General features: G+C 40.8%; 2 protein-coding genes across 4 annotated transcripts in view; both read right to left on the minus strand.

Moving 5' to 3' along the window:
* The window catches only part of zfr (zinc finger RNA binding protein), a 131190-nt gene that overhangs the window by 47636 nt on the left and 56054 nt on the right, over nucleotides 1-27500 (minus strand). For both annotated transcript variants that reach the window (XM_042405595.1, XM_042405596.1), the window contains exons 6-11: nucleotides 21060-21301; nucleotides 19911-20123; nucleotides 16376-16691; nucleotides 10004-10185; nucleotides 9785-9904; nucleotides 1959-2104 (exon numbers count right to left, since the gene is read on the minus strand). In XM_042405595.1, coding sequence (XP_042261529.1) covers nucleotides 1959-2104; nucleotides 9785-9904; nucleotides 10004-10185; nucleotides 16376-16691; nucleotides 19911-20123; nucleotides 21060-21301 — 1219 coding nt within the window. The remainder of the gene's footprint in view (nucleotides 1-1958; nucleotides 2105-9784; nucleotides 9905-10003; nucleotides 10186-16375; nucleotides 16692-19910; nucleotides 20124-21059; nucleotides 21302-27500) is intronic.
* LOC121893595 overlaps nucleotides 25847-27500 on the minus strand; it is a 3629-nt gene continuing 1975 nt past the window's right edge. Inside the window, exons 2-3 of one of the 2 annotated variants that reach the window (XM_042405598.1) lie at nucleotides 26457-27500; nucleotides 25847-26355 (exon numbers count right to left, since the gene is read on the minus strand). The exon at nucleotides 26457-27500 is cut by the window's right edge and continues 854 nt beyond it. In XM_042405598.1, the coding sequence (XP_042261532.1) occupies nucleotides 26350-26355; nucleotides 26457-27266 (816 nt within the window). In that variant the 5' untranslated portion in view covers nucleotides 27267-27500 and the 3' untranslated portion in view covers nucleotides 25847-26349. The other variant, XM_042405597.1, reaches the window with a different exon arrangement.

Here is a 27500-nt window from a genome sequence, read left to right on the forward strand (position 1 = left end):
CATCAGGGTGTCCTGGTTCCCCAACACCTGAAGTGGACCTTGTTGACCTGGGCGACGTCAGAGCCGGTATGAATTTGCGGTTTCACTAATAATGAGGTAGACTAGCAGCATCAAGGACCCACAAACACATACAATGCATTGTATATTTGTTTATCCTGTTATCAAACAAGTCGAACACAGCCTTGGACGGAGGATACACAGGCCCCCCCCCCAACCCGCCACCAGTTAAAAACAACAACACATTTAGTCTTTGCAAACAGAAACAATGTACGTGGTTATTAGCATATAGAGCGGGGAAGTGAGATCCGATTACAAGTGGTCACTCAAGATGTATGTGGAGACACATGTTAATGCCAGGTGTGACTAGATATACAAAGAGCTGTCCACTTGTGATCAGATCACCCAAGATTCAAGTTAATGCCAGGTGTAAACAGAGCCTTTGACTCCTGATGAAGAGACAGTCTTTACTCACCTAAAGTATGCTCTTATGCTCTTTCTAGCTCCCCTCGTTTACAATTCCCAGACCACACTAAAACCTTCAATCTTTTTGTTTTTGAAGTTGATGAGTTCATGTCAGCCCTCATTCAGTCCCATGGTGACAAACGACAACTGATGGGTTACTACTAAAAGCCCAGTGGACAGAAACTTACCAGTTGCTGTTGACTACCTGTACCACAGTCTGGGTAGCTGAGAGGGACGCATCCATTTATGTGTCTGACAAGGCGACATCCTATCCTATGGGGATTCAATGAGGTGAGCTATCATCTCTCACTGGAGCTCAGCTCTAGCAAGATGATAGCTCACACACCTTCACCATCACTTTTCTGCCACTCGCTGCGCAAACATATTACGCAATGCCCTATTCCTAAACTGAGCTACACTACAGAGTTTCCTTGGCAAGGACACAGAGGTTGACTCACGTATCGCAACAGCGCTGCACGGAGTTTTCTGAATGAATGGATATTTGGCATTATTTTTGGAATTCAAAAATATTTTTTGGCCTGGTGAGGGTTCTCATTTTTATAATTATAGGTTGGGTGAATTCAAAGTTCCGAAAACAACGGTGGTGTTTTGAATACACCCCTGTTTTCACAGGTAATTTGTTAGTCTGTCCCTCCCGCCGCTGGAAATAATGGATTAATCCTGGAAGGCTACTGATGTAGCACTTTTCTATTTATAAAAGTAACACAGCAATTATTCGATGAATGAGAATTTGGTCGGACGAGAGCATGTTGACCAACTAATCGAGCGGTCGACCAGGAGAATACAGCCCTACAATGTGGGCAGAGGTCTCAACAAAAATAAACTGGAAACTGTGTTCAGACTGGAGGCTTCGTTCAGACCAACATTAGAACTGTTTGAAAAATCGCAGTCCGTTATTCATTTGAATGAGACAAGTCTGGTAGCATAGCATGGACGCTAATGCAGAGGGACAACTTTTCTGACTGTTTAATGGGACAGCTCTTTGTGTTTTTTGAAGGCCACTTAATTCGAACTGAGGAGGCCTTTTGGATGAGAGTCAAAACTTCTTCAAGAGTCCAAAGTTGGTCAAGTTGTCTTTCGACTTTGCACTTCTAGAATATTTTGATTATGGTTTTGGAGAATTCTGTTAATTCGTGTTGCTCCCAGGCGTTCAACTGGGTTGAAATTATGTGATTCATGATATTCTCAAAACATTCAGTAACCCCTTGTGCCTTGTATGGAACCATCTACATTTATTACATACAACATTTATTCCGTTTTTTCCTTTAATTTTCACCCATCTGTACATACAGGTTGTTCTTAACCTTTTTAGAATCGTAGTTTAGGTTTAACAGCCATGGCATTTTCCCTTTCTGAAGTGTACCTGCTTCTTAGGCAGTATTTCAATTTCTAGCCCAAGAGGGTGTGGATACATCATAACTTCTATACTGTGTCTCTCCTCAACAACCATTGATAGGAAGTGACCATGACCATACCGCATCTCCATTCTCCAGCGCTCCTCTTCCTCTCTTCTTCTCCAGTACTCCTCTTTCTGCATCTGCTTTCTCATCTTCTCTTCCTGAATCTTCCTAGCTCGGATGCTGGGTTTTACCTCCACCTGTAGATCTGGGTTCACCTTCTTCTACGAAATATGTAAAAAAAAAAACAAAGCAAAAAAAAAAAAAACAACTCAACATAGAAATGATTAAAGCTGCAAGCAGCAATGAACATGCCCTCATATCTCGCGCCTGTCAGAGGGAGCGGCAGCTCTGGTATCACTACTATAGGTCTGTTGATGCAGCTCTGAATATTCAGGGTTATTGGGCACTGTTTGAATGGGTAAAATATCATTTCGGGTGTGCAGTACCTGGTGCTGGAGATGACATTGGAAATTGTGTCTACATTTGATGAACTATGTGTCATTTAGGCTTCACTCCCTTTTGCCCACAGACAATATTACATAAGTGAAATGTTAATGCACCAACACATTTACTAGAAGGCAACTGACATGGATATACATTTCCATGAATATTGGACATTGCATGTCGGAGATAACTATCACTTCCTGTGTCCACTATGTGGTGCCAGAGAACACCCACTAATTAGATGTCATTTCGCTGTATATCATGTGTAGACCACAACATGTAAATTTCATGTAAATCAGATGATGTTTGTCACATAAGGCTGATTTCCTGTTGTCAGTAGGTGGCGCTATGATTATGACTAAATATTGACATGTAGATATGTTCAGGCCCGGACTCTTATCAAACATGAGAAATTTGGGGGAGATTGGACATTTAAAGTGGAGTTACAACAACTTCCTGTTTAATGCCCCAAACATATTTTGGACAAAATTCACTGAAATACAAAAAGCTTCTCAATTTAGCATTGCAAAGGTCTTTAAATGTAACCTACCAAATTTGAAATTGTGTCTCTCTCGCAAAACCTGCTGCTGACACCACTGTGTGTCAAAACCCTGCAGTGAGGAGGCAGAGGTTATTCAAAACCTTCCAAACTGTCAATCATGCAAAAGTCTTATGGGAACAGAAACTGAAACCGAGGGGGCTATTCGGTGGACATTTTAACATCAGAGGCATCACTACAAAGAGCAATCAGCTAACTCATCTTGTGTCTGACTCAAATCTGGACTTTCTCTGTCTGACTGAAACATAGTTGAAACAAACAACGTGTGAACGTGTGGTTACAATTTGGGTAACATGTTAGAATATGTTGGGATAAAAATAATGTTATCCCAACGAATATCTTATCATAGGTGTCTATAGGCCCCCTTCTGCAGATGACACTTTCTATGATCAACTCAACAGAATTCTTGAAAGTGTCTTCTTGAGTGCAATCTCAAAGAATTATTACTTATGGGTGTCTTTAGACGTAACCTACCAAATTTGAAGTCACTCGGGTTAAATCTGGTAGGAGGAGTTTGTTAACATACAACGTCTGTCAATGGCTTCACTTTGCGAAAAAAAAGAAGCACAATAGATCCAAAATGGCTGACTTCCTGGATGCCTTCAAGAGGGTTTTTTTTTGTTTTTTTTGTTTTTTGTTAGGTCCGGGGATGGTACGTCTGCCTACCAAATTTCGTAAATCTATGTCAAAATTAAAGGCGGAGGCATTGACTTTGAAAATTTCTGGGGGGCACCCTTGAGCCACTTTACCACACCAATATAAAGTTGCAATACTTCTGATGCATGTGCAAAATTTCAGGAGTTTTCAAGCACCGCTAGCACCTCGAAAATGCTAAAAGTAATTATGGGTGCTGTAAAGCCAACAAGCTACGCCCAAGCCCAATTTTGATAATAATTGAAGCATTTATTTTTTCGACCATACATGCAAAGTTTCATTTGTTTTCACACATCCTAAAGGCCTCAAACAAGTGTTCGTAAGATGAAAATTGATGCAAAAAGTTCAAAATGGCTGGCTTCCTGTCTAGCGAAAAAAATTTTAAAAAAAAATGTTTTATGACCAGAATGATGAGAGCAATGAAACCACCGAATTTTAAGAACATGCCCCTCAAAGATGCAATGGCGTGGGGGGATGATGATGATGATGATGATGATGATAATTATAATAACAATTAAAGCTGCAAGCAGTGATGATCGGGCCCTCGCGTCCTTGCGTATGTGGGGGCTCGGAGCTGGTGAAGGGCTTCTGTCACGGGCATATAGATGTCCCCAGACCTGGGCTGTTTTCAGACAGTGCAAGGGGAGATTAACGTCACATCCTCAATCACCTATTCTGCCTGCTGCAGGGGCTGCTGCATTGAATTGTCGTAGGGGGCGTTATGGAGCCAGTTTTCATCACTGACTGAATATTGATATTCAGACGTGTTCAGGCTGGGAGTCTTATCAAACATGTAAAGTTTGGTGTAGACTCGAGCATTTACACTAAACTTATTGCAATTTCGCCTGTCATAGCGAAACATCAAAACTCAACGCCACGCCACGGCCACACGCTTCAATGATAACTAAATCTTTTGATAACTTTTGATCACACACTAGTGTAGATGACACACACTGATTTTGAAGTTGTTACGATGAATTCTGTAGGAGGAGTTCGTTAAAATACAAGGCATGCGAAATGGTCAAAAAAACGTGAAAAATGACCACTTTTATCAAGATGGCCGACTTCCTGTAGGACTTACGATACGGCTCCAAGAGGTTTTTTTGTGCGTCTTGACATGATACATAAGCCTCCTGAATTTCATTTTCCTACGTTCATCTGGAAGGCGGGGCTACAATTTTGAAATTTTCAAGGGGGCGCTGTTGAGCCATATTGTCACGTCTATGCAAATGACCTATCCAGGATTTTAACTGGTGTCGCTCCAGACATGTGTGCCAAGTTTTGTGACTGTAAACCCATCCCTTGTCCCTAAAATACAGCATCGTATTTCATGGCGAAGGATGTGTCGCCATGGCAACGGCGTTTGGTCAGGGCAGGACTCTTAATCAATCACAAAAGGTTTGGGTCTCTTGGGATCATGTATGCCGGAGTTATGGCCGTTTCAAATTTCATGGCGAAGGATCGAATTTCACCCCCCAGCCACGCCCCCTTGGCAATGACGAAAACTCACCGTTTTGATAACTTTTAATCTCCTATGTCTGTAGATGATACAGACCGAATTCCAAGTGGCTAAGGTCAAATCTCTAGGAGGAGTTCGTTAAAGTATGCAGACTGGAAATGACCAAATCGGTGTCAAAATCGCAACTTTGATACAAAATGGCCGACTTCCTGTTGGCGTTAGGGTATGTGTCCTTGAGACTTTTTGGTGCGTCTGGTCATGATACATATGCATACCGAATTTCGTTCTCCTACGACAATCTGTATCGAGGGGCTCAATTTTCTTGACTTTCTAGGTGGCGCTGTCAAACCCATTTTGTCCCGCTTTATTTCGAGACCCATAAAATATCGAAATTTTCGCCAGTCCTGACATCTGTGCAAATTTTCATGAGTTTTCGTGCATGTTTAGGCCCTCAAAAATGCGTTTGTTTCGGAGGAATAATAATAATAATAATTAAAGCTGCAAGCAGCGATGATCGGGCCCTCGCGTCCTTGCGTATGTCGGGGCTCGGCGCTGGTGAAGGGCTTCTGTCATGGGCATATAGATGTCCCCTGACCTGGGCTGTTTTCAGACAATGCAAGGGGAGATTAACGTCACATCCTCAATCACCTACTCTGCATGCTGCAGGGGCTGCTGCATTGAAATGTCGTAGGGGGCGCTATGGAGCCAGTTTTCATCACTGACTGAATATTGCTATTTAGACGTGTTCAGGCTGGGAGTCTTATCAAACATGAAAAGTTTGGTGTAGACTCCAGCATTTACACTAAACTTATAGGACTTTCACCTGTCATGGCGAAACATCAAAACTCAACGCCACGCCACGGCCACACGCTTCAATGCTAAGTAAATCTTTTGATAACTTTTGATCACACACTACTGTAGATGACACACACTGATTTTGAAGTCGTTACCATGAATTCTGTAGGAGGAGTTCGTTAAAATACAAGGTATGCGAAATGGTCAAAAAAACGCGAAAAATGACCACTTTTATCAAGATGGCCGACTTCCTGTAGGACTTACGATATGGCTCCAAGAGGCTTTTTTGTGCGTCTTGACATGATACATAAGCCTCCCGAATTTCATTTTCCTAGGTTAATCTGGAAGGCGGGGCTACCATTTTGAAATTGTCAAGGGGGCGCTGTTGAGCCATATTGTCACGTCTATGCAAATGACCTATCCAGGATTTTAACTGGTGTCGCTCCAGACATGTGTGCCAAGTTTTGTGACTGTAAACCCATCCCTTGTCCCTAAAATACAGCATCGTATTTCATGGCGAAGGATGTGTCGCCATGGCAACGGCGTTTGGTCATGGGTCATGACCTGCCCAATGTAGCATCACCAAGGTCTTACATCTTAGCTGAGTCAATTTCAGATGCATCGGCCAAATTTCCTAGGAGTAATACAACAAAGACCGACGCATGATACTTCCTGTTGCCAGTAGGTGGCGCTATGACTGTCACTAAATATGGGCCTGAAAATGTGTTCAGACCGGGACTCTTAACAAGCATATGAAATTTGGAAAAGATCAGACCACGTGGAGTCAAGATATAAGGCTTTGAAATTTCATGGCGAGACATCGAAATTCGCCGCGTCGCCATGGCAACATCTTTCAGCGAAGTCACCAACTTCATAATGTACGAACTCCAAGGTCTTGAGGCTATTCTGAGTAAATTTGAGGTGGATCCAATCACTGTGCTACCCACAGGGCGTCGGAGCGTAAAACATGTAACTTCCTGTTGCCAGTAGGTGGCACTATGACTCAGATCCAATATTGTCACATGGATGTGTTCAGGGCAGGACTCTTAATCAATCACAAAAGGTTTGGGTCTCTTGGGATCATGTATGCCGGAGTTATGGCCGTTTCAAATTTCATGGCGAAGGATCGAATTTCACCCCCCAGCCATGCCCCCTTGGCAATGACGAAAACTCACCGTTTTGATAACTTTTAATCTCCTATGTCTGTAGATGATACAGACCGAATTCCAAGTGGCTGAGGTCAAATCTCTAGGAGGAGTTCGTTAAAGTATGCAGACTGGAAATGACCAAATCGGTGTCAAAATCGCAACTTTGACACAAAATGGCCGACTTCCTGTTGGCGTTAGGGTATGTGTCCTTGAGACTTTTTGGTGCGTCTGGTCATGATACATATGCATACCGAATTTCGTTCTCCTACGACAATCTGTATCGAGGGGCTCAATTTTCTTGACTTTCTAGGTGGCGCTGTCGAGCCATTTTGTCCCGCTTTATTTCGAGACCCATAAAATATCGAAATTTTCGCCAGTCCTGACATCTGTGCAAATTTTCATGAGTTTTCGTGCATGTTTAGGCCCTCAAAAATGCGTTTGTTTCGGAGGAATAATAATAATAATAATAACTCCTTCAGTTTCAATAGGGCTTCGCACCGGTCGGTGCTCGGGCCCTAATAATAATTAAAGCTGCAAGCAGCGATGATCGGGCCCTCGCACCCCAGCGCATGTCGAAGTGACGCTCAGTCGAAGGGCTTTTGTCAGTGACTTGTTGTGTAAAGTTTGAGGCAGATCCAACCGTGTACACTCAAGTTATATCAATTTCCTCTGTCATGGCGAAACATCCAAACTCAACGCCACGCCACGGCCAAACCATCATGATCATACACTAGTCTAGATGACACACACTGATTTTTAAGTCCTTACGATGGATTCTGTAGGAGGAGTTCTTTAAAATACAAGGTATGCGAAATGGCCAAGAAAAGGCGAAAATGTACCATTTTTTTCAAGATGGCCGACTTCCTGTTCGACTTACAATAAGGCTTCAAGAGGCTTTTTTGTGCGTGTTGACATTATACATGTGCCCTGTGAATTTCATCTTTCTACGTTAATCTGGAAGGCGGGGCTGCAATTTTGAAATTTTAAAGGGGGCGCTGTTGAGCCATTTTGCCACGCCCATTCAAAGCGACCACATAAGATTTTAGCTGACATCACTCTAGACATGTGTGTCAAGTTTCATGACTGTAGAGCAATCCCTTCTCCCTGAAAAACAGTATCATATTTCATGGCGAAGGATGTGTCGCCATGGTAACAGCATTCAGTTTTGGGTCATGAGCTGCCAAATGTAGCATCACCAAGGTCTTGTTTATTAGCTGACTTAATTTCAGGTGCATCAGCCAAATTTCCTAGGAGTAATTAGACAAAGTACGACGCATGATACTTCCTGTTGCCAGTAGGTGGCGCTATGACTTTCGCTAAATATGAGACTGAACATGTGTTCAGATCGGGACTCTTAACAAGCATATGAAATTTGGAAAAGATCAGACCACGTGGAGTCAAGTTATAAGGCATTGAAATTTCATGGCGTCACATCGAAATTTGCCGCGTCGCCATGGCAACACCTTTCAACGAAGGGTCACCAACTTCATAATATAAGATCTCCAAGGTCTTGAGGCTATTCTCAGTAAATTTCAGCTGGATTCCATCACCGTGCTGCCCACAGGGCGTCAGAGCGTAAAACATGTAACTTCCTGTTGCCAGGAGGTGGCGCTATGACTCATATCCTGTATTGTCACATGGACCCGTTCAGGGCGGGACTCTTATGAAGCACAAAAGGTTTGGCTCTTTCATGGCGAAGGATCGAAATTCGCCGCACAGCCACGCCCCCTAGGAAAGACTAATGAGAATTGTTTTAGCAACTTTTAATCTCCTATGCCTGTAGATGATACGGACCGAATTTGAAAGTCCTGGGGTCAAATCTCTAGGAGGAGTTCGTTAAAGTATGCGGGCTGGAAATGACAAAATCGGTGCAAAATTTCAACTTTGATACAAAATGGCCGACTTCCTGTTGGAGTTAGGCTATGTGTCCTTGAGACTTTTTGGTGCGTCTGGTCATGATACATATGCATACCGAATTTCGTTCTCCTACGACAATCTGTATCGAGGGGCTCAATTTTCTTGACTTTCTAGGTGGCGCTGTCGAGCCATTTTGTCCCGCTTTATTTCGAGACCCATAAAATATCGAAATTTTCGCCAGTCCTGACATCTGTGCAAATTTTCATGAGTTTTCGTGCATGTTTAGGCCCTCAAAAATGCGTTTGTTTCAGAGGAATAATAATAACTCCTTCAGTTTCAATAGGGCTTCGCACCGGTCGGTGCTCGGGCCCTAATAATAACTCCTTCAGTTTCAATAGGGCTTCGCACCGGTCGGTGCTCGGGCCCTAATAACTCCTTCAGTTTCAATAGGGCTTCGCACCGGTCGGTGCTCGGGCCCTAAAAATAATAATAATAAAAATAATAATAATAATAATAATAATAATAATAATAATAATTCCTTTGGAAACAAGAGGGCTTCGCGCTGGTCAGCGCTCGGGCCCTAATTATAATAATAATAATTCCTTTGGAAACAATAGGGCTTCGCGCTGGTCAGCGCTCGGGCCCTAATAATCCCTTCAAAAACAATAGGTTCCTCGCACTTTCAGTGCCAGGGACATTTGGGTACCAGGCACTTTTGTGCTTGGGCCCTAATAATTCCTTCAGATACAATGGGGCCTCCGCACAAGTCTGTGTTCAGGCCCTTAAAATCTCCCCTCAGAGCTCTGCAGCTCTCCAACACCATGAGGGAGACAGGCCTACTTCTCTTGGTCTCAAGTGTATGATATAGGCCCAAATATTTATCACTAAGAAATTATAACTTAACTGGACTGGTAAAGATCAATGTCCTACTCTGAGACATCTGATAAACCCATTAACACATATCAAATTTGTGTCAGTAACAAACCTTATATTGCAGACGATGCCTCCGTCCTTTTAGATGCATTTCCTTTGCATTTGGATCATTGAAACTACATTCACACAGCTTGCAATGGAAGCGGATGACTTTGCCTTCATCATTTCGGACCTAGAAATGAGTTCCACATATTATACTTGATATTTAAATGCATTTCTGCCCATTTGTGTAGGTTGGCTTTAGCCCATGCATAGCTCTATCAGCACTCACCTCCTCAACATAGTCATGGCCGACAGGCTGGACATCACTCTGCAGTGCAGCCAGGGCCGACGTGGTCAGAGAATCTGAAACTTCTGTCTTGGTGTCTTGACCACCTGAAGAGGGCATTACAGGCTTAGATGCCTCCACTTTGACCTCTTCCATCTTCACTGTGGTCTGTAATTTATTTCCACCTGCATTCAAGAAATTACAATGTAATTTAATCATAAATCATTGACATTGCAACTGCTAAACATTGGTCTTAATAGTCAGAAATAGCAAAATTAACATTTTAAATAAGATTCCCTTGAATTTGTTTTTAAAAAAAGGTATACTATGCAGGATTTGTCAGTTGATGTTTGTAAACACAGCATTCAAAGTTGGAGGGAGAGGGAGGAGCTAGCAATAACAAAGCTGTGAATTCAGTTATATAAAACATTATTTTCTGATTGTTTCACAGCGGTTGCCTTTTAAGCATAGACTGTATAAAATAATGGACTGAGTCAACGTGATGTCACCTGTTGATTTTTGGATTTGCTATTTGAAGCCTCGAGTTTATGTAGCTTTTTCCCTATCTTTATTCAACAGCGTGGTATATCAATTTGAGAGCATAATTTATTGATTTCACATTCAAATTTTGTAATTTGTCCCTCAAGACCCTGCCCTCGCACTCAAATAGCCTCTGCTTGCACTTAGATTTGCTCTGTTTCTGCTCAAACTGTGTGCTTGCACTCAAATATAAGGTTGCTTGCACAGATTTTCTGCGCTCCAAGCTTCAGCTCTTCTCACACTCAGGCTGCTACTGCGCGTTTGTGGAACTTCTACTCTCAGATTTCTCCTCTGCTCTTGGATTTTTTGTGCAACAACCCTATCAAAATCCCCCAACCAATAGAAGGCCAGGTGAAGTGTTGACCAATGAAATGATCCCTGCCTCCTTGCGAGCTTGTTCACTTTACTTCTTAGAGCGTCCCGTACGGGCAGGTACTCTTTAGCCGGGTGCACCCACTCCCGCCCACCAGGGCTTTATTAAATTTACTTCCCTTGCTTTCTGTACAACTTTTGGCATAAAGAGACGGTTCATTTATACACCAGCACCCGTGATTTTTACCACAGTAGCTGCATTCAGTATTATAGTAGCCGCATGGCACAGCGCCCGCCTATTGGTATGCTGGAGGAGAAAACAATGCCACCTTTATCATAAATGTTTCTAAGGTTATACCCATGTGAGAAGGCGAGATGGTCGCTGGAACTTAGACTGCTGCTAGTGCAAAGCCACTGACACAGTTAGCCGTTAGCACCAACTACTGCCGATGTTAGTGAGGAAAATACGCAAGCAGCTTACAGGCGAATTAAATCTATCTCCGAAGCAGTGTGAAAGTTAATCAGGGATCCTTCCTAGGAAATTGAACAAAACTAGCTGATGCATCATCGCAGACCGGCTGGAAATAAAAGCTGCTAGTTGATTAGCCCGATTCACTCAACACTCATAAAACTGTCATAAAAACTGATTTTAATCCCACTGGTTTGGTTGTTAAACTATCACATTCACACCAATATGAATTTCAATTACGGCCACTATTCAGATCAAATCAGGCGGTGCAGCGAAAACGCCAGTCATCCCATTCATTTGAATGGGGGTAGTGCGTTTCGGCTGCGGGCATTTTGGCCACTGTGGCGCCGCACCGGACTGCGGCTGGAAAGTTGAAACTTTTGGAGAAACGCAACCCGACATCACTGCAACGTTTTTTTCGTTTGAAAAAAAGTAAGTCAGACTTTGCTGTTGGCTTCCCGACTCATTTTAAAAAAAGACAAGAGAAAGAGAGAGAGAACACCAGTGATAGAGAGAGAGAAGCTGTGGTCGAGTGAGCTAGAGAGTGAATGGAGAGAGGGAGCGCTGTTGGCGAGAATGCAGGTGAATAATAGCAATAAAGTTATAAATATAAGTAATAAATTAAAGCTGCAAGCAGCGATGATCGGGCCCTCGCGTCCTTGCGTATGTCGGGGCTCGGCGCTGGTGAAGGGCTTCTGTCACGGGCATATACATGTCCCCAGACCTGGGCTGTTTTCAGACAGTGCAAGGGGAGATTAACGTCACATCCTCAATCACCTACTCTGCCTGCTGCAGGGGCTGCTGCATTGAAATGTCGTAGGGGGCGCTATGGAGCCAGTTTTCATCACTGACTGAATATTGCTATTTAGACGTGTTCAGGCTGGGAGTCTTATCAAACATGTAAAGTTTGGTGTAGCCTCGAGCATTTACACTAAAGTTATAGCAATTTCGCCTGTCATGGCGAAACATCAAAACTCAACGCCACGCCACGGCCACACGCTTCAATGATAACTAAATCTTTTGATAAGTTTTGGTCACACCCTACTGTAGATGACACACACTGATTTTGAAGTCGTTACCATGAATTCTGTAGGAGGAGTTCGTTAATATACAAGGTATGCGAAATGGTCAAAAAAACACGAAAAATGACCACTTTTATCAAGATGGCCGACTTCCTGTTGGACTTACGATACGGCTCCAAGAGGCTTTTTTGTGCGTCTTGACATGATATATAAGCCTCCCGAATTTCATTTTCCTAGGTTAATCTGGAAGGCGGGGCTACAATTTTGAAATTTTCAAGGGAGCGCTGTTGAGCCATATTGTCACGTCTATGCAAATGACCTATCCAGGATTTTAACTGGTGTCGCTCCAGACATGTGTGCCAAGTTTTGTGATTGTAAACCCATCCCTTGTCCCTAAAATACAGCATCGTATTTCATGGCGAAGGATGTGTCGCCATGGCAACGGCGTTTGGTCATGGGTCATGACCTGCTAAATGTAGCATCACCAAGGTCTTACATCTTAGCTGAGTCAATTTCAGGTGCATCGGCCAAATTTCCTAGGAGTAATACAACAAAGAACGACGCATGATACTTCCTGTTGCCAGTAGGTGGCGCTACGACTCTCACTACATATGGGCCTAACAATGTGTTCAGACCCGGACTCCTAACAAGCATATGAAATTTGAAAAAGATCAGAGCACGTGGAGTCAAGTTATAAGGCTTTGAAATTTCATGGCGAGACATCGAAATTCGCCGCGTCGCCACGGCAACACCTTTCTCTGAAAACTCACCAACTTCATAATATACCATCTCCAAGGTCTTTAGGCTATTCTGAGTAAATTTGAGGTGGATCCCATCACCGTGCTCCCTACAGGGCGTCAAAGTGTAAAACATGTTACTTCCTGTTGCCAGTAGGTGGCGCTATGACTCAGATCCAGTATTGACACATGGATGTGTTCAGGACGTGACTCATATCAAGCACAAAAGGTTTGGCTCTTTTAGGATCATTTATGCCGGAGTTATGGCCGTTTCAATTTTCATGGCGAAGGATCGAAATTCACCCCCCAGCCACGCCCCCTTGGCAATGACGAAAACTCACCGTTTTGATAACTTTTAATCTCTTATGTCTGTAGATTATAAAGACCGAATTTCAAGCAGCTGAGGTCAAATCTCTAGGAGGAGTTCGTTAAAGTATGCGGGCTGGAAATGACCAAATTGGTGTCAAAATCGCAACTTTGACACAAAATGGCCGACTTCCTGTTGGCGTTAGGGTATGTGTCCAAGAGACTTTTTGGTGCGTCTGGTCATGATACATATGCGTACCGAATTTCGTTCTCCTACGACAATCTGTATCGAGGGGCTCAATTTTCCTAATTTTCTAGGGGGCGCTATCGAGCCATTTTGCCCCGCCTTTTTGCGAGACGCATAAAATATCAAATTTTTCACCACTTCTGATGTATGTGCAAAGTTTAACAACTTTTTGTGCACGTTTAGGCCCTCAAAAATGCGTTTGTTTTGGAAGAATAATAATAATAATAGAGAAGAATTCCTTGAATTACAATAGGGCTTCGCACCGGTAGGTGCTCGGTCCCTAATAATTCCTTTGGATACAAGAGGGCTTCACGCTGGTCAGCGCTCGGGCCCTAATAATTCCTTTGGATACAAGAGGGCTTCGCGCTGTTCAGTGCTCAGGCCCTAATAATAATAATAATAATAATAATAATAATAATAATAATAATAATAATAATAATAATAATAATAATTCCTTTGGAAACAAGAGGGCTTCGCGCTGGTCAGCGCTCGGGCCCTAATAATAATAATAATAATAATAATAATAATTCCTTTGGATACAAAAGGGCTTCGCGCTGTTCAGCGCTCAGGCCCTAATAATAATAATAATAATAATAATAATAATAATAATAATAATAATAATTCCTTTGGATACAAGAGGGCTTCGCGCTGGTCAGCGCTCGGGCCCTAATAATAATAATAATAATCATAATAATAATAATAATCATAATAATTCCTTTGGATACAAGAGGGCTTCGCGCTGGTCAGCGCTCGGGCCCTAATAATAATAATTATAATAATAATAATAATAATAATAATAATAATAATAATATTTTTGGAAACAAGAGGGCTTCGCGCTGGTCAGCGCTCTGGCCCTAATAAGTTATTTTCTGATTGTTTCACAGCGGTTATGTTGTAGAGCACAAATAACCAAGGCCACAACCCCACACACCTCGGCTCGACCCTGCAGCTGAACGCAGCACTGCCCGCCTGATTTGGTCTGAGTACAGTATCAGCAGTAGCAGGTGCTAACATGCTAAGCTAACAGTGTCAGTTTTGCACTGGCAGCAGTCCGGATGGAGGATGTTGTTACCAATCAAAACCTAGCCACGCCCTAAACCCATAACCTGCTTTATCATCAAATCTAAATTAAAGGGACCATAATTTTAAAATACTAAGGTCATAAATTAAGTGAGAAATAGGGTCATTTTCTCATAGACTTTCATACAAACAGACTTCTATGCGGAATGCGAAACTATCTGCTTGAAGTTGGTGCATAGCTAGATTTTGTGTGAATGCAGAGCTTTTTGTCAGCTGTTGCTCTCTGCTCTGCATGTAGCTCAGGCCCGCCCTTGGTCAAGCAGACACACAGACGTACAGGTCTTTATACATCCAAGACACAGAGACAGAGAGCAGAGCGAAGCAGAGGAGAGAGACAGCGATGTAACCTGGTCGCTACGCCACAAGTCCCGACCTCACACTCTGTGTGCTGTTATTGTCTGGGGGGCTACACACACAATGCTCAAAGGTTGACGCCCAGAAGTGTCCCAAACACAGCAAAATAATAAGAAATACAGGCAGAGGACAGGGTCTCTGCAGATAGATACATCACCACACACTTGTACATGATGATTGAGAGGGATTACTTTTGTATGAGTCTCTACATTGTTTTTTGGGAAAATCCTGCATAGTATACAAATTCCACTAAGAAATGTACTGGGCAGGATGTTTAACAGTTGAAAAATAAACTTGTCACTACTCTTGTGGGCAAATAGAATGATGACAGGTTTCAAAACATATCTTTGGCATTTCTGTACAATTTATTGTTATTTATCCACTGACATTCTGAAACGATATACCTGCAATGAGCTAAGAGACGATATATTGGCCTCACCAATTCATCAGTTGACATGAGAAGCCTGATACCTACACAGATCCATTACTTTTATGCATTTTTGTTCTTAAGGCTATTTACTTCAGTACATTCATTTGAAATAAAATAATGGATATTACATTTAAGTGCCAAGTCTCAGCTTTGAGTAAGTTTATGTCAACAGACTGTCAGCCTATTTCACTTTGGCTACTGTCAATGGTAAACGGCAATACAATCAGATCTTTTATGTTAATATGTTTTTGGACTGGTTTGGACAGTACCAGGGCACTGTGTGGCCTGTTTGGCACTGAAAGAGTGTGACTTGAGTTTATCTTGATTTCACTGATTTTAAAACACTATCTCCCAGCAGTCCTTTGCTCAAGCTGTTGTCACCTGCAGTGACGTCTTGTATATTAGCAGTCAGCAGGACTTGTGGCCCAAAATAACAAAAAGAAAAAAAAAACATAAACTTGTTAAAGAGTTCTTGTCTCACACCTATAACATGCCTTGACACACCCAATGTGACACACCCTGTGATGCAAGGTCACCAAATGTGCTTTTAAAAGAGCATAAAAATCACTGATATACTTAAATGTGCTTAATTTTATATCTGCAATTTTGTTATCTGGTAAACAATCTGCCCCAGTGTGTTAGGGAACAAGAGAGATAGGGTACATCAATTCAACTGTTTTTTCTTGTATATTCCTGATATTCAAAACTGATCTGCTGACAAAAAAGCATCCAGATCTTCTTCAGTAAACCAAAGTTATTAAAGCCTGCTGGTTTTTAAGGAGGAAGGAATACTTTTGCAAAATTACTGGTTTCAGGAAAAAGGTAAGACTAACCTCACATGAAGCCAAGAGTTGCGCTCAAAACATGTGTCTACTAACCAACAAAATTGATCTTGGGGGTGTTGACTTTCTTCCCAGTTGTGGCAGAGTTGGCAGCAGAGAGGTTGTTGGCTAATGGATTCTTGACACCTGCCACACTATTGCTGACAATGTTGACAGGTTTCAGGTATGGGGGACTGGAGGTAGCAAGGGATGAGGAGGCAGCCACGCACAGAGAGTTGGTGTTACTGGAACTGCTCAGAGTAGAAGTGGTGGTTTTGCTGGGGGCAGCTGTGGTGGAGGATGATGTCTGAGTGACCATGCTTGGCTCAGTAGAGGGAATAGGCTTACCAAGTTTGGTATGAAGCTTCACAACCTGGAGAAGAAAATTCAGATTACAGATTTTCACCAGGTCTGTTTTTTCTGTTTAACTTACTGGCAACACAACAGATTCCCAACATATTCTTCACTTAAAAAGTAAAGTTTTTTCTTTGTTTCATAACATAAGATTTTTTATAACTTGAGTTTTGTAAACTTTATCTCCTTGTTTTTATATTTTGGCTTCCGCCTGTTTTTTTTGGAGTTTGCATGTTCTTAAGGTGTATAAGTGGGTTTTCTATGGGCACTCCACTTTCTTCCCAAAGTCTAAAGACATGTTTGTGACTTAATTGTCTGTAGGTGTGAATGCAAATGGTTATATGTCTGTCACTCTTCCAATATGAGGAGGAGGAGAAATTGATTGCACTAAAACTAAATTTGTGTACATTATTAGTTGCAGAAGGAGTGACTGGGCATGAGGATATATATGTTTACTCAGTGTTTAAAAGAAGAGAGAATCTGTAAAGTTAAGAAACATGAGGTTGAGGAGACAGCTTCCAGATTGTCAACAAGAACTTGACAGTGCTCTCCCCATCAACTAAGGTTTAAATCTCAAAAACGATAACTCCTATGGGGTTTCATATACATTTATATATGTATATGTTTACATTTTAAAAGAGAGGAGGCTTGTAGCAACATTTTATAAAAACAAAAAGGTATGATATGTGCTTGGAGAGTTTAAACTATGGGACAGAGATGTTTAGAAATATGGTCCTGGTCAAAAAAACAACAACAAAAAAAACAAAAAAAAACCCCACAAAACTTGCTCTCCCTTGATCGCAACACAATGATGAGAGCACTCACTTTGGACTTCAATTGCTCCAAAAGCACAAAAGATGTCACAACACAAAATACAACTCTGAAAAATTTGAATACAATTTTCAAACGTTTTAAAGTTGGAACAAGGTCTATAGGCCAACGTACAATGGGAAAGTGGTCTCAGACTTTTGGACACTATGTATTGTATGTCTGAGCAGTTGATAGTCAAATTTCAAAAGATTCCAAATGAGTTGAATCATTAATGGACTGCCATAATAAATTATGATTTCCAAAAATGTATATAAAATCGCTGGAATATGCCAGAAAAGAAAGAGAAGAGGTCCAACAAACAAAATGGAACAAATGAAAAAAATAAGTAGGAAGCATAATTAAGTGAAGAGAACTATTTTCAGGTTTCAATCCAAATGTAGCAAAAATTTTAACCAAAATTTCAAAGATTTTGAAAAATCAATTAAAAGAAAATGGGGTTCCATCCACTCCTGTTTTTGCAAATAGCTGAGCGCATCGAGGTACAGTTGGTGGGGCTGACTCTCTTATTGAGTGCTATGACAAAAGTGACAAAAAGAGAGATGAAGAGAAAGAGATAAAGAGAAAATGATGGTCTGTCATCATTTTTGTTTTACCAATTCGGACCAAAAAATTTACAAAAAAAAAACCAACTTGATCTTTGATATTATAACTTCTCTACACTGGCTCCCTGTAAAATCCAGAATGTCATGCTGCTATAGGCCTAGACTGCCGGGGGACTTCCCATGATACACTGACCTTCTCTCTCCTCCTCTCCCTCTGTACAAATTCATGTCCCATTAATGCATGTTACTAATTTGGCATCCTCCCTGTAGTTTTGTGCTTTCTCGTCTCGCAGGTGTCGACCTTTGGTTGCAGACCGCTTGCTGCCTTTGACTGCGGACCACCTGCTGTCCACTTAGTCCAGCTTGACACCAAATGCTGCTGCTATTATTATTGTTAGTCATATTTCTATTATTATTATTGATGTTACTGTTGTTGCTGTGCTTCCCTGTCTCCCTCTCCCCTCCCTCTTTCTCTCTCAACCCAACCGGTCAAGGCAGATGACTGTCCACTTAGAGGTGCACTGATTGCAGTTTTCTTGGCTGATTTTGATTTCCAATTTTTTTAAAAGCCTGACTTGCCGATTCCTATTTTGGCTGATTCCAATTTTCTTCCTTTCTAAGACCTATAATTTATACATAAGTGACATTCACATTTTTGTAACTTTTCTTTAATGAAAAATTCAATTGTATATTTATAATAAAACATTGTTCATATAAAATATAAAACAAAGTACTTTCCCACCCTATTTTTCACGTATAGTATTTTGTAATTTTCCTAATTTTTTTTTTTTTTAGTGTAATCAAAAAGCACTTAATTTATTTAGCAAATATCAACTCTCATGTCATTTGTAGCACTCAATGGGTGTAAAGTTTTTTTCACTCTGCCCTACTTATTTGTTCATCATATCTAGACTAATATTTAATTCAAATTTACTGTTTTATATTTTTCCGTACAGACTGAAACACAGCAGGATCCATGTCAGTGTGTAAGATAATGAGAAAGGTTAAATTAAAAACAAACAAAAACAGCAGCAGCACTAACAGCAGAGCCACACCTCAGTTGTTTTTCAATGAAGCATTAACATTAGATTTTCCTTAAAAGGTCAAATCTGTAAACTGTTATATATAGGCTATTTTGGGCTGGACCGACTCAACATCTGTCCCATCTTGAGCAGACCTGGGATGGTGCGGGTGTGGCCAGTGTTCAAGCCACCGTCTGAGCCCTGCCTGTTGGTGGTCATGATGACAGAGTGCGTCATGTTTCAGGTAAATAAAAACAGGTAAATTAATGTTTAAAAACTGCAGCAGACATGCTGTAATGTTACCAGTCTATGACAAGTCTCTGCTGCAGGTCATATCATTTAGATTTAGCGTGTGTGTTTGTGTGGCTGTGACGTTACGGTCTATGCCACTGTGTGTGTGACAGGAACCATCATGCATGTGTAAATTTGACCAGCAAAAATCGGATATATGAGACTGATCGGGGCCGGTCACCAGTCAGGGCCGATATCAGCTAAAAACCGACTGTTTTCAATCGGTGGCCAGTCGATCAGTGCATCTCTGCTGCCCACCTAGAGCCTGGTTTTACTTGAAGTTTCTTCCTGTCAGTTAGTGCTTGCTCATGAGGGAAAAGTGCCCTGAGATGACTTCTGTTGTGATTTGGTGCTATATAAATAACATTGACTTGACTTTGAATTTGGGATTGTTGTACATTTAAGAGAAATCATGACATACAGTATCTAACCCTCAAAGACAGATGGAGCTGCAGGGGACTGTTTTGTCTCACTACCATCTAACTAGGTTTAACACCACATTTAGCCTCCGACTGATTCAGGTTAGATATGAAATATCCCTCATATTCATACCTTCTGGTGCTTGGCTCCACGGATATGGGCAGCATAGGCGTCAGCACCAGTGCAGGAAACATCACAAAGTTCACAGCGGAGCTGGTTCTGAGCACTGCGGGCCAACACACCACCACCACCACTACCACTGCTGCTGCTGCTGCTGTTCTGGGAAACCTTTAATGCTGCTTCCTTCTTCTTGTGCTTTTGGCCTTCCAGGTGCTCCTTGTAAGTCTAATCCATTCAGTGTTTAGGAGGGAGATAGAGCCATTATTAGCATAGATTGATAAGTATTAGTTTGTAATCTAAAAATCAGTTAGTAACAGTCATTAGTGTCCCAAATATAAAAACTTCAATTAACCTACATTCACCCTTACATTCTTTCTCTACTCAACTATGTTAAGTAAAGTTAAATGTACCATGTTTTCTGTAACTCATATCAGCTCTGTTGTTGAATACTATCTGACAGCTGCTGTTATTCGGTGTACTCTGTTCACTCCCTCATGTCACTCACTGTTAGTTAAGAGATAGCTCCAGTGTTTAAATGAAGCACAATGGGGCATTTCAGACAACAGATGGAGTGGGAGGATCAAATGTGACTCAGGCTTTATTTATGAGATAGCCATCCTTGACAAATACCAGAATGTTCCCTGATCCTGATGATCTGCTTTACTCAACAGTAATTAAATCTAGAACTTTGGCAAAACTCTGGCTCAACTATGGGGTGGACACAATCTTCAAAGTCGGTCTGCACAGACATGTTGAATGCACAATTCCTCTCACAACTTCAAAGCATTATATTGATACCCTTCGAGTGATTCATCTTGGACATGAGAAAAGATGGACACACAGTCAATGTGACAGGATATTTTGTGTTTTTCACAACAATACTGCATCTTAAAATACACTAATCATAAGTTGTATACTTGATTTTAATGTGATTCATACAAGGTCTAAGGATTTATGCATTATTTTGAATTACTGAAAGGCATGGCCCTGTGGACGCCTGTGGGGTTAATATTTCACTAGGTGCAGAATAGAAAATAAAACAGTGTGTTTCATATTGACACATTTCTTGAGATTTAAAAGAAACTTGGTTGCATGTGAGCATGTACTTAATCCTTAAAGCATTTGAAAAAATGGGGTCAGTGTGGACTGTACTGAACTCACCTGCGGGCCAGCACAGCTGATCTTACAGACATCACAATAGTGGATCTGAGGGGGTTTGGGCGGCTGCTTGGGCCTGAGCTGCTTACTCTGAAAGGGGGGTTTCTTGGTGAAAGTGTTACCAGTCCATGCTGCTGTTGCTGCTACAGCAGCCACTGCCTGCTTCTGGTGCTGCTGCTGCTGCTGCTGGTAGTAGCTGGAGGCTGCTGAGTAGACTGCTGCCTCATAGCCCGAGTATGAGGTTCCTGGAAAAGGATGAAAGACTCACAATTACAATTTACTCACCATTCTGTCATTTTATGGCATTTGGATAAGGCTACATGACAAAAAGGGAGAGCAAAGGTTTATGTGTATGATAGTGCACCATGTTCACCATCTATTATTATTACAAATTAGCATGATAGCATGCTAATATTTCATAAAACACAAATTAACAAACACCATGTACAGGTGAAGCTCATGGGAATGTCAATTTTGCTGGTATTTAGTCATAAACCAAAGTATTGGACAAAGACTGTGATAGTACAGGGTTCACTGACACCCATCCCTACAGCCACAGCACTAGCATGGCTTAAAAGGAAGATAAGAGTTGATGTAATTTCAAGCTACACTAGACTTGCAAGTATACTGGGCCCCAAACACCCGCGGCAACTCCAGCCACGGCACAAAGGCACAAAATTTGCGGGCAGCCAGGAGGACAAGGCCATCACTCAACGGGGTTTCAATAGTTGGTTTAGCATGCATTTTTTTGTCTGGCGTTCATAACTGCCACAACCCTGTCTCTTAGAAATTGTGTTTATATGATACTAAAATTGCAACAGAAAATGAAAATGATGTCAATTAATCTACCTGGCAAGTTGCAAATATGTTGATATTTAATGCATCACTAAAATGTTCAGGGTGTCACCATTCTCCAACTCAACGATTTGATTTGACTTTCGATTTTAAGGTCACAATGTCATTCGATTTTTGATGTAAACATTTTTTTTTTTTTTTAGATCACTACATCAATGCACTTTATAGGACAAGAATTACGTCATTTGACTTTGTCTTCCTCGTCGCTCTTCTACCAGACAATGCATGGCTCCCTCCACAAATCAGACAAAATAGCGATCCCACGTGTGTCTACATTGAAATGACAAAGTATAGCCTATGTTCTGTTAAACATGTCTGTTGACCTACAAGGGTTTTATGTCTTGCGACCGGGACATTTTTCCACCTGAAAGGAAAATTACTGTTAGCAGCTCTTATCAGTAGGCATATTTTCAGCCAAATAATCAATGACGGGTTGTACATTGCTAGACCTATTCCACGCTTCTGTTAGTATAACAGTGAAAGACAACTCTCCTGGAATTTCAAGCCAAGAGCACGCCGCCATCAACTTTTATAATAGCTAGGTAGAGTCCACTGTGTCCTGTTGTAGGCCTCAGTGATGTATAGCTTTGATTATTCATGTGATCACAGAATGAGGTTGCTGTTGATCAGCGGATGTGATATGTTAACAGAGGATGTGCAATCATTTTGCAGCCAATTCATGTTGAAGTTGGAAGAGTTTAGAGTTGGAGAAATTGCATGGGTGTAGATATTTTATTAAGTTTGATAAAATAGTCAGAAGATTACCCCACATATTGTAGGCAGACCACTGTTGTCTGGCACTCTGTGCTGGCCAGTCTGAGCTTATTTATAAACTGGACACAGCCTACATATAACTTAACTGTCAATGCTGTAGTCATTGTTGATAATGTTGGAGGTTTAGGATTAATATAATCCCAGATGGAGGGTTCCTTATCAAGAAAATGTGAAACTTGCGAATGAAAAAGCAGAATTTCAAACATTTTATTAGATATTCTATTTCATGTCAGAAAATGCTTTGATATCCCTTTTTTTCCAAATTGAGTGACAAAACATTTTTTAAAAGCATTTTACGATTTCATTTCAGAATAGGAAATCAATTGAGATGAAGGTACACAGATCTAACAATCTGCCTTGTGAATTCTGTATAATGTTTGATAAATCTGCCAATATATCAGGTCTGGACTTGAATTTGATTTCTCTTATTGTAGTTAAAGCTGTGGCTGAATCACTGCACGATATGCATACATATGCATTTGTCTGGTTTATTGTCCTCTCTCCACCAAAGTGCACAATATTGCCAACATTTCTGCTGTGAATACTGACATCTGATATGTCCGTTTTTAATTCTTAATTCAGGAATGGTTACTCCAAATGCCACTTTCCCACTCTCTGGATCCTGTGATCCACCTGTATTCTGTAAATGTGAACTCCATCCCTGTTGCAGATGAGACTTAACTTCCTTGACTATATCTCCTGATTTCTGTCTTTTGTTATTATTCGGTATGCATACACCAACTTCAGGTTCTGAGATTATCCATGGTGGTACAACTGACCAAAAGGCTGGGGACACACATTACTATTAATTTCCTCCGCCTTAGATTTTTGCTTATTTCCAAAGTTTGTTTTGGCCTTTCTCCCTCTACTTCCGATTTAAGAGAGGCAATTGAATTTCTAACCAGTCAGCGCTATCCAGCTCGGTAGTCGAATTGGACGTCGCACGCTGTCGAAATGGACATCATGGGTTGTGTGCGATGTCCACTGGGTGGCAACACAGGATGACTGGATAGGTTTTGCACAGTTAAGCCTGCTGGGAGCTGGAGTCCATTTCAGATTCTTGTTGTCCAAGTTGGCGCTCTTTTCACTGGTCTTAGGCAGTGAGAGCTCCATGAAGGCCTGGGGTCAGGCTGTTGTGTGGACACGCAGGCCTGGTCCTTTGTTCTGGCCACCTGTGCTGCCCAACAAAGGTAAATCTGATTGTTCCAGTGCCATTTACTAAGTTTTGCTGTTCTAGCTCTATTGACTAATTTTTGTTTTTCAATGAGACATTTGAGTTTTTATTAAGTTTTAAATATTTTTGATTTTATTTATTTATTTGAACTTATTTGTTTCTCATTGTTTACCATTACTGAAATTGATGATCTCATCCAGTGCATTACTGAAGTTCAATATTGGATGGCCAAAAATTTCTTGCAGTTAAATGAAGACAAAACTGAATTTCTTTTAGCAGGTCCGAAGGCTTTGAGGCACCAGATTAACCCTTTGTTAACTCCCCCATCAGTAAAGCCCTGTGAACATGTCAAAAACTTGGGTGTGATCTTGGATGCTGATCTTAACTTTCAGAAGCACATTTCCAGTATCTGTAAGACTGCTTTTTTTAATCATCTTAGAAATATATCCAGAGTTAGATCTTTCCTGTCACAGTCTGATTCTGAAAAGTTGGTTCACGCATTCATTTCCAGTCGACTAGACTACTGTAATGGACTCTTTGCTGGACTGGCAAAGCACACACTTAATAAACTCCAGCTTATTCAGAATGCTGCAGCCAGAGTATTAACCAAAACCAGAAGGTGTGAACACATCACTCCTGTTTTAATGAACGGCCTAGCTCCCTCCTACGTTGTTGACATGCTCTCTGAATAAACGCCAGATAGACCCTTGAGATCATCAAATAAAGGTCTCTTCACCATACCTACAATAAATACTAAATTAGCTCATGGTGCCTTCAGCCATTATGGTCCTACTCTTTGGAATTCTCTACCACATGAACTCTGTTACACTGTTACAACAGCGTCTTCCTTTAAAAGCAGAATAAAAACATATCTTTTTTCACAAGCTTTTAGCTAGGCTAATGGGTAAAACCGTCTTTTTAGAAGCAGTATTATTATTATTTCTTTTAACAATGATAATACCTTCTTACCCTACTCTTATTGTAATACCTTCTCACCTTCTGATTTTTTTTTCTGCTGTCTTGTTTTTTTGGTTTTTTTTAATATGCATTTTTTTATATATGTAACATCTTATTTTTTACCTTATTTGTTTTATATATGTAATGTTAATGTAATATATTCATTATGTATGATATTTACTTGTTTTTCAGCACATTGAAATTATGCCTGCCGTATGAAATGTGCTATATACATAAATTTGACTTGACTTAAATTGCAATTGTCATTTGCTGCAAATGTTTCAAGAAGGCATGGACTGTCAAGGCCTGTAAGTCTTAAAATGATCACATTGGTGTCTGTGTATGATTGAGATTATACATATATACACACACATATACAGACAGACAGACATATACACATATATGGGTCAGTGACATTTTAGAATATCAAAATAGCAAAAAAATAAAATTGAAGTAATGTGTTAGTTTCAGCTTTTTATGTGTGAATCCGCAAGTGTATTTTTCATTTTTTTACTGCCCCTTGTAAAAGGCTACATTTTAATGCGTTTATCTGTAAAGACCCCTGAAAAATGTCATTCGGTAAAACGAACTAATTTTCAATATTATATTAAAATTAATGTTAATGATACTGTTACAAACAATCAAAATGCAATTATTGATCCACAAGTATGTTATACACAGTTGCAGCATGTCAACACTAGAATTACAAATTTTGGATATTTTGCCTTTAAAGACGACATCATGTCATTTGTCAATATTTGTTACTTTTTTTTTTCCAAGTAGAAAGGCAAAAGTGCTTTAAAATCAGGCATACTTTTATATTTTATTAGCTCTTCTTCATTTTGCTCATTCATAAACTCATTTAATAGAGTATTTTGTATATTTATTTCAAAATTAAGTGTTTTACCATATGACATTTTGTTTTACCGCAGTATACCTAATAAGTTAAGTTGGCTACTTCTGAATAACGCAAAAGATACACAGGGCCTCTAAAGTAAACCTTTTAATGACATTAAAATGTCTTGCAACAGTTTTCTTGTTTCATACAAGAATGAATGCATTGTTAGTTTGAGGTCTTATACAATATATGAACAAGTAAATCCAATTTAAAATTTGATTTTTACCACTAGTCAATTTAAAAAGAGCACTAACTTTCTTATTTGGTAAAACATATTTACAGTTGATTCCAAACATAACAGTCAGTTAAAAACAGCACAGTAACATTTATATCTAAACCTTACGAACAGTTCTAATCTCTAATACTATTTCTCAGAATTCATTTAGTCATAGAAAAAAACGTAACACTCTGTCTAACCGCTATAACTGTAATCTATCACTTGAACAATGATTAAAACAAATCTGTCATGGTAACCTGAAATCAGTACAGTGTGCATAACATATCTGTTTTCTAACGCCCTCCCCCTGTGGCTGGTCACTGTTGTTTTCTTCAGACAGATAAGAATCTTTCCCAGTCCTCAGCTGACAATCTTGAGCTTCAACTGGTTGATGGCTCTGGTTCTGAGATGACAGCTTTCACATCTGATTGAAAGTAAAAGATCACATCTGGAATTTGGGGCCACACAAAGCAAAGACTGTTGCATACAAGAGACCTCAATTTCTTCACCAACAATCTTCAGTACCTGCCCCACAAAAGGCTTGTCATCATAAGACACAATGACCATCTTTCCAGCCATGTCTTCCTGTTCTTGATTGGTGGTGCAGGATGCTTTTTCGGAGTTAAAATCGAAGACCATGGGTGGCTCACATTCACAGGTAAGTCCAAAACGCTTGCAAAAACAGGACAGCTCTCTGTGAGAGATCTTTCCAGGGGTGTCTGTAATCACTTGGTGAATGCCCAAGGTGCCTTTGACTATTGGCAAGGCAGTGGGCACAGCCTCATCCACCCTAGCAATGTCCTCTTCTGCTACCCAGTAGAGTTTTATGTCAGAATTGGACTTTTCCAGAAAGGAAAACAATTCCTCTGGGTTCTGAATATCCCCTCCTTGCTGGACAAATGCATCTGCTTTTCTCTCTAATGATCCACCAATACCATCTGGTGCACCCTTTCCATGGGACTTCTCTGAGAAGTTCCATGTGACAGCCTCAATGCCATGCATGAAAGGCAAGGTTGACATCAAGAAGAAATTTTTCTTATTTCTATATTGTATCAGCGGGCCATCACTCATGAAGTGCATTGTAGATATTGGTGCATTTGACTGTATTTCATCCAACACAGGCTTCAAGTGTGCCCATACTGCCTGCTCATCATGTCTGAGAGAAGTGGAAATGGTAGCATAAGCTTTTGATCTTTCTGCAGTGTAGACCATGCATGTGTAGACTGTTGCTTGTCTTCGACTTCCCCCCCAATGATAGGACTGAACCTCAACATTCAGTTTGCATGAATAATTCTCAGAAAAGTCCATGCTTTGCCATTCTTTCCAGCTTTTCATTAAAGCTCTTCAGGAGATCTTCCCATTTTCCAGTCACTTCTCTCTTCACAAAATGTGAGTAGATTTTCCCTTCTGAGCTGACTTTCTCCCTCTGCCATTGATGCCATGAAACCAGCCCAGTGTCATTTGGAATGGCTGGCTCCATCTCTGAATAGCAGCACTGTGCACACTGCATAAACATGCATTTTTGTTTTTCATGTCACACACAATGTGGGTGAGTGCATCAGTAATGCT

This window comes from Thunnus maccoyii, unplaced genomic scaffold (assembly GCF_910596095.1).
Source record: "Thunnus maccoyii unplaced genomic scaffold, fThuMac1.1, whole genome shotgun sequence".
Lineage (NCBI taxonomy): Eukaryota > Metazoa > Chordata > Actinopteri > Scombriformes > Scombridae > Thunnus > Thunnus maccoyii.